Source organism: Haliotis rubra, unplaced genomic scaffold, assembly GCF_003918875.1.
Source record: "Haliotis rubra isolate DU_JTF1 unplaced genomic scaffold, ASM391887v1 Scf55, whole genome shotgun sequence".
Taxonomy (NCBI): domain Eukaryota; kingdom Metazoa; phylum Mollusca; class Gastropoda; order Lepetellida; family Haliotidae; genus Haliotis; species Haliotis rubra.
Genome location: NW_025767246.1, coordinates 190,001 through 197,552, shown reverse-complemented (window position 1 = coordinate 197,552; position 7,552 = coordinate 190,001). Strand labels below are relative to the sequence as shown.

The following is a 7,552-nucleotide window of genomic DNA, read 5'->3' as shown; positions in this document are numbered from 1 at the left end:
GATGGAGGTTACGGAAAGAGGCGAGTGGTGACGAATGACGCTCAGTGTATTAGAGCAGGCGCAACAAACCCCGGGAACCAGGCTGGATGTTTACAAATTTGGCGCGAGATTGTGGAAAATGGAAGTGGAGTTAGAGAATGCAGATTCGGAGATCCGCGGTGGCAGGTTTGTATATATATTTTTGAGACCAGACACATGTCCGAAAACTATTCAAGCTAATATATCTTCAGATAAGCAGTGACTCAATCACTGGTCGAGTGAATCGGAAAGACTGAAGTTGCAGCGCTTACATTGATCAGGAAAAGGTAACTCTAAACACCTGCTATCTTAACTGATACGCTCTTGATATCATACTCATAGTGTCAGTATCATACATTTTGGGGCATGAATAATATACCGAAGACGTATATTTTGTCTTTGAAGTCAGCATCTTTATACAATTGACCAATTATTTTCTTTCCAATTTGACGTGTAAATAGTTATGTCCGTGTGGATTTATTATGTTCGTGTGAATGTATGATGTTTATATGAGAAAACTGTAGTTATTAATATCAGCATTAATAATTATTATTGAATAATGAAATAGATTCCGAAATATATATGGCAGTAGTATTTGTTTTGAAACTTATCCCAAAGTACAGAAATATATCTAAACACCACATGTAATTAAACTAAAGTACACAATCTAAACTGTGTCTGTCTATTAATGAGATACTTGATACATACATTGCATCATCGTCCATAGGCGCCCGACTCTGATATATTTATAAGTATGACCTATATGTATAAGATATATCTTATACATATAGGTCATACTTATATATCTTATACATATAGGTCATACTTATAAATATATCAGAGTCAGGCGCCTATGATTGCATCATGGACATGACTATATTCAGAGTAGCAATGGTTAAACATGCACAAGCTAAGCATTTTTATTGAAGATATTCATGTATTATACAACAGGGGTGTCAACACCCTACACCCAAAATTGACACTACAAGTATACAATCATCTGAAGAAATACAAATTTCTGAAATGGTGTTATGTGATTATTTGATATTATTAAGACCACAATGTTGGTGATTTTGTGGCATGAACATAATTAATTAACTCTATTGTCCATCAAAATTCTCATTTTTTACAGGAAAGCTGTGACATAACTCAGAGCTCCAGATAAGATTTAGCTCATGTGGGTATTTAAAAAATAATTTTGGAGTGGGTATTTTGAATGTTGAGTTGGTATTTCATTTTCCGTTACCCACTGCTTTCAAATATGTGTATTTCAGTCATTTACTCACCTAAGTATTACGTCATTGAGTAAGTTCACTAAGCAGGTATGTTCTGCCTTATGTCTTACCAGAGACCATATACCGATATATCGGTATATGGTCTCTGGTCATACCTAATCAAAACCAACTTAAATATAATGGAAATGATTTCATAAAAATCACTCATCCTATACTGACAGTACAACACTTGTCCTATACTAACAGTACAACTTGATAGCAATCAATGTCTTTTTCATTACGCAGCGATTTTTATAAATATATTCCGTGACGCATTTGTTTTAAACTCTTTATGCGTATGTAACATTTTAAATGCGTAATTAGTAATGCTAACAATTATTTTTCAATGCGTATTGGAAATTTTCTATGCGTATTTTACCTCGGATACTGCAGCTTATCTGGGCCTCTGATAACTATTAGCAGTAACAGGTAAATAGAATTCTATTACTGATTGGTCAATATGTAGGAATCCCCTAAGAAAACCCTATTTCTGAAAAAAAAGGGAGTATGTTTTCGCGAGAAATCCTGTAACTATTGGCAGTAGCAACTATACTAATTATTCGAGGAGTTACTACTACAGTTTTGCTGCCATACTGCTGAAATACTGCTGAGTGCAGTGTTAAACAAGAAACAAACAAACTAAGCTGTACTTTTAGTGGACTACAGTGTCAAACTCGCTACATTTTAATTTGGTACGTGTAATCAATGGTAATACATGTCTTTTAATGAACATATTGTGTACTAAAATGATCAAACAGCTGACTTGTACACTGATATTCCCAGCACGTTGATATTTAGAGATTTTCAATGTGTTAATAGGATTTTCATAAAACACTACTCAATGTTTGCCATTCTGTTTGACCATACACCTGACATATTAAAAGAATTAGTTTTGTATACCATCGAAGTGAGAAATATATATCCTTACCAAATTTAGAGTATTATCTGTTTGGTATCATAATATAAATAGAAGTTGTTATCCATAAAGTATCATACCTTTCAAATTTAGTGTAGAATATAAAATCATCATATCTGTGAGATTGTTTGCAAACATATATACAATATTTATGATAAGCTGTCAACTGTTCAGGTTTGTGGTTTATGAAAACGTGAGTGAGTGAGTGAGTTGAGTTTTACGCCGCACTCAGCAATATTCCAGCTACATGGCGGCGGTCTGTAAATAATCGAGTCTGGAGCAGACAATCCAGTGATCAACAGCATGAGCATCGATCTGCGCAATTGGGAACCGATGACATGTGTCAACCAAGTCAGCGAAGCTAACCACCCGATCCCGTTAGTCGCCTTTTGTGGCAAGCATGGTTTGCTGAAGACCTATTGTACCCCGGATCTTCACGGGTCTGAAAACATGTGAAGTGGTCATAACATGTCAGTGTTCTGCCATGGGAATCGAACCGTTGACCTGATCCAAAGTCAGACACCTCATCCACGTGACCAAAAACATTAACCCTGTAAGCAAGTTGATGAGGTAAGAATGTCATGTGGTCTCAGGGCTCGATTTAGTGCTTTGTTACTTGCACTCGTGCACCTAATATTACAAAGTGCAACCTAGGTATTAGTCTAACTTGCACCAGGTGCAAGTCAAATTTTGAGAAAATAAATCAACGATAAATCTAACATCATAAGCATAATAATGATAGCTGCTTTTTCTTCTAAATGTTGAATAGCCATGGTACAGAAACATAACTTTAATTATCCAAACCATGAATGAAAATAACCATAGATAGCAAAGTAAACAACAGGCAAGTATTAAAACATTTTTCCTGAAGAAATCAAGTGAAGTAGCTGACAAAAGTGGTAAACAAAACTCGGAAACTGAGAAACATGCCAATACGAACACGAGTGATTCCATAGCATGCGTGTGGCATTCGAGGCTGGGGGATATAATTACAGATGATGAAATGAAACGTAAATTAGAGACAAACGTAAATCCAGCCAAACGCAATGCTAAAAAAATTAAGACTTACAAATTTAATGAGGAATGGAATTAGTTGCCAGGGATTATTTGCAATATGATGAGATTGAAAACATCTAAATAATTCAAAAGCATACTAGTATTTCTTTCATTACATATTCCAATAAACGCAGGGCAATTGGAATTTGGCTGGTGCAACTAGGTCTTTATGTTAGGTTGCACCTGGTGCAAGTAGGTTAACATCTCATAGATCCAGTCCTGGCTCTGCAGGGGTTCAAAAATCCCATCGCCCGACGCCCGGGACAAGTCAGTTTTCATTTCGGGCAATCAAATAATGGTATCTTACTTGTCCGTGGGCTACTAGATAAGTTCCACTTATGGTTTCAAACCGCAAATAAACTTGGATTTAATTTCATATCTGCTCAAAATGTAGCTATTACATTTCGCAATGATAATAAAGTAGAGTTATCTTTCTTTGCTATTTATCACTTTTCAATAAATAGTCCAGTAAAATTAACATCAAATACCATGTTGATTTCTTCTTTTATAATTACATCATCATAATTATGTCATAAAATCAGGGCAAGTGGAAAATTAGTCAGGACAAGTTACTTTCTTAAAAAAATTAAAAAATTTGTTGAACCCCTGCTCTGATGTGTCTGCTACAGTAATGTGTCTTTTATGTGTGTTTATTTAGTAATCCAGTCAGACAAAATGCCATGTTTGTTTCTGTGAGCAGATCTCAAGAAGATGTTTTGTCGGTCCTGGAGTATGCCAAGTTGCAGGCATGTGACCTTCGGAGCCGTACTCAGTGTATCCTGTTCTCTAACACACTGGACAACGAACATATAAAACTCTTGGAACTTGACTCCAGCGTCTTGGACACAATCATGGCGGGAGACAGGTCAGTGAACTGGTTGCACTCTTGATCAACACAGAGTGAGTGAGTGAGTGAGTGAAGACAATCATGGCGGGAGACAGGTCAGTGAACTGGTTCCAGTCTTGATCAGCACAGAGTGAGTGAGAGTGTCAGGGGTGGTTTTAGTGTCAGGGGTGGAAATAACCCATTGCCCGGCGTCCTAGTGTTGTTTTGTTGTCGGGCAAGCAAATTTGTATATCACACTGTACCGGTGTCCAGTTGACTTTCCAATATTAATTATGTTGTTTATTTTAAAAATCAACAAGAAAACGGCCGGTATAGTGGAAAAATGATCAGGGCAAGTGATTTTACATGTGTCACTGTACCGGAGTACACTAGCAATTTTAAAGTTATTTCCACCCCTGTAATAATGTTGTTTATTTAAAAGATCAACAAGAAAACGGCCGGTATAGTTGAAAAATGATCAGGGCAAGTGATTTTACATGTGCCACTGTACCGGAGTACACTAGCATTTTTAAAGTTATTTCCACCCCTGAGTGTGAGTGAGTGAGTGAGTGAAGATATAGGTATCGCGATGCTTTGTTTACAGTACTGTACATATATTGGTATTCAAATCACTGCATTTTTGTCGGAATATTATTTTTCAAATGGCTTAGCACTTGGCAATAGCATGAATCTATCTCAATATTGTGTCTCATATTTGAAAATATCTGATTTAGTCCATTGTGTATTTCATGTTAAACTGCTGTGTCAAGAAAAATATTTTCTCTTATTGATTAAAAAGGCAATCTGATTTTTAATCTTTAGCCCTGATGTGGTTAGGTCCTTGGAGGTATCTCCCTTGATGATGTGTGCGTTGTGCTTTCAGGGTTGTTATCCGCGGCGACAAAGATGACAGTGCTGTGCTGTGCACACGAGACAAGACCTATGAGGTGAAGGAAGCTGAAACGTCCAACTCATTGTTGATACTCCCCAACCTGCACCATGGTCCAGACCTGCCGACCGATACTCCCCACGAACTCCAGTACAGAGAGGTAGGATGGATCACTTGGACCCCAGAAGTAGATCCCTCTTAGCTTGATAATGGTGTGAGAATCTACACCGAAACGTTGCTCTTTGCAATAAACAAGAAGTTGTTATCCATAAAGTCATATATGCTTTTATGTTTACTCACTGACTTCTAGAATGCTGATTAAATAGCAGATCAAGGTCTTATTGGTCTCACAATATACATATTTTATAACACATATGTAATACATACATACATACTAACATTTGTATAGCGCCGATATCCAGCTCAGCTCAGCTGCTCAAAGGCGCTTTGTTTTTCCCTCGTTCACTGGATGTCAATCTCAACGGCACATCGTATTGTCAATCTCAACTCCCTGGGGAGCATACAACTCTTGAAGCCACTAGGCGCACCGAGTTATTGTGGCATTCCCATCCTTACGAGGTACCCATTTACAGCTGGGTGGACTGGGACACATAGTCACAGTACTTTGTCCAAGTTTACTGCATGTTGCTGTACCCGCAACTGGGTGTTTGCACGTATTCATGTGGCCACCATCTGGTCATATACCAACGGATTTGTGGGTTCTTTTAAGTGCACAGGGTTGTGTACTGTACACTAGGGGTTGTGACAACACTGAAAGAGTCTGTACACAAAGTTGACTCCAAGGTTTTTCCACCCGGTCACAGGTGGACTCGATCCCGTCACCTCAAGCTCGCTCGATCACTAGCCTGACGCTTTAGCCATTTCGCCCACCGCGTAATGTGCCTTGTTTACTAGTTGATTACTGTATTGTCTGGTCCACACTCGATTATTTACAACATATAGCTGGAATATTGCTGAGTGCAGCATTAAACAACAACCAAACCAAACCTTGTTTAGACAAAAGTCCAGTGTATTGGTCCAGTGTTCTTCACAATCGAGGATGAAATGGAAGCAATGTGTTTTTGTCTATTTCATTACAACCTATCCAACCCCCTATCAATGCTTTTTAGATATGTTGTCATTTCGTTGCCTTCATGAACCAGGTGAGCATGTATCATTTCGTCCAATTGTTTACTGCAACATGATGAAATGTGTTATTTTCAATTCAAGGTTATTTCTGTGCTGGACAAGTATTTTGAGTTGCGTCCATGCAAGCCGAGGCTGCGGAAGTTGAAGTCGTTGCTGCAGGAGAACCAGTACAGCGGGCGGGAGTGTGAGGAGGATGAACACCACCAGGGCAGAAAGGTCTGTCTGGGGGTAGGGCTAAATGCAGGGGTGGAAATAACTTTAAAATTGATAGTGTACTCCGGTACAGTGGCACATGTAAAATCACTTGCCCTGATAATTTTCCCACTATACCAACCGTTTTCCTGCTGATTTTTTAAATAAACAACATAATTAACATTCGAAAGTCAACTGGACACCGGTACAGTGTGATATACAAATTTGCTTGCCCGACAGAAAAAAACACTGGACTCGGACGTCGGGCAATGGGTTATTTCCACCCCTGAAATGGGGAACGAAGTTTAGACTTCTGAGGTTCTTGAAACACTTGGGAACTTAGTTAGATTAGTTTTACACCACCAGGGATTTACCTTGAGTCCTCTATTTGAGGGTCCCTCATGCTTATAATTTTCAGGGGTCCAAGACACTGGAATATTATTACTAACACTAACATTGTATTGTGTATCGTGATCAACACTTTAATTGTTACAGTAATGAAATAGCAAATCATACCATAACCCAGCCATTAGCAAACTCAGTGATAACTTATTGTTACTTGATTGGAATTTTTTCAAAAATATTTGGACTTTTTCTGCATCCCTGTGGATGTGCTAATAAATTTTGTTGCGTCCATTTGTCAATTTTTATGAGTATAGGACGCAAGAATTCACGTCCTGTAAATCCCTGCACCACTTTTAGCAATATTTCGGCAATATCGAGTTGAGGGACACCAGTAATGAGCTTTGCACATTGCACCCATGTGAGGAATCTGGCCTAAAAAAAATATGTTGTGGTTCCGATTACCCGACCGACTCTTAAATTCTGGTGCCGACCCTAATTTTCTCAAGCGGTATAAATGAAATAAGCTTTTAGATACCATTGTTTTTTTCCCGGCATCAACAGATATCGGTCATTCTGATAGAGAAAGTCGACATGATGGCCGAAACCTTGATTGAATAAACAATTATACATTAATAAATGTTCTATTAGTTTGTACTTAGCTTCTGGAAAAAAAATGTTAAAAAAATAAAATCCTACCTACCTACCCTAAATTTTAAAGAGGTGCAATAGGAACCACAGGTTTTTTTTTATTTGGCCTCTGTGAGGAGCTAATGCTTTAACCACCAGACTGCTCGTAAACACGGGGGAGGACAGTCGGTATTCTGTGATAAGGGATTTAGGTCAGCCTTTATGGGTGGGGATTAAATATCTGTTAGGGTCGGGGGAGA

The 7,552-nt window shown here is 38.2% G+C and overlaps 1 protein-coding gene across 1 annotated transcript in view; it reads left to right on the top strand.

The window, feature by feature from the left end:
- The first annotated feature begins 63 nt into the window (after window positions 1–63).
- LOC124253685 (sister chromatid cohesion protein DCC1-like) overlaps window positions 64–7,552 on the top strand; it is a 17,822-nt gene continuing 10,333 nt past the window's right edge. Inside the window, exons 1-4 of the mRNA XM_046687499.1 lie at window positions 64–165; window positions 3,965–4,129; window positions 4,974–5,139; window positions 6,210–6,344. Of these exons, the coding sequence (XP_046543455.1) occupies window positions 119–165; window positions 3,965–4,129; window positions 4,974–5,139; window positions 6,210–6,344 (513 nt within the window). The 5' untranslated portion in view covers window positions 64–118. The remainder of the gene's footprint in view (window positions 166–3,964; window positions 4,130–4,973; window positions 5,140–6,209; window positions 6,345–7,552) is intronic.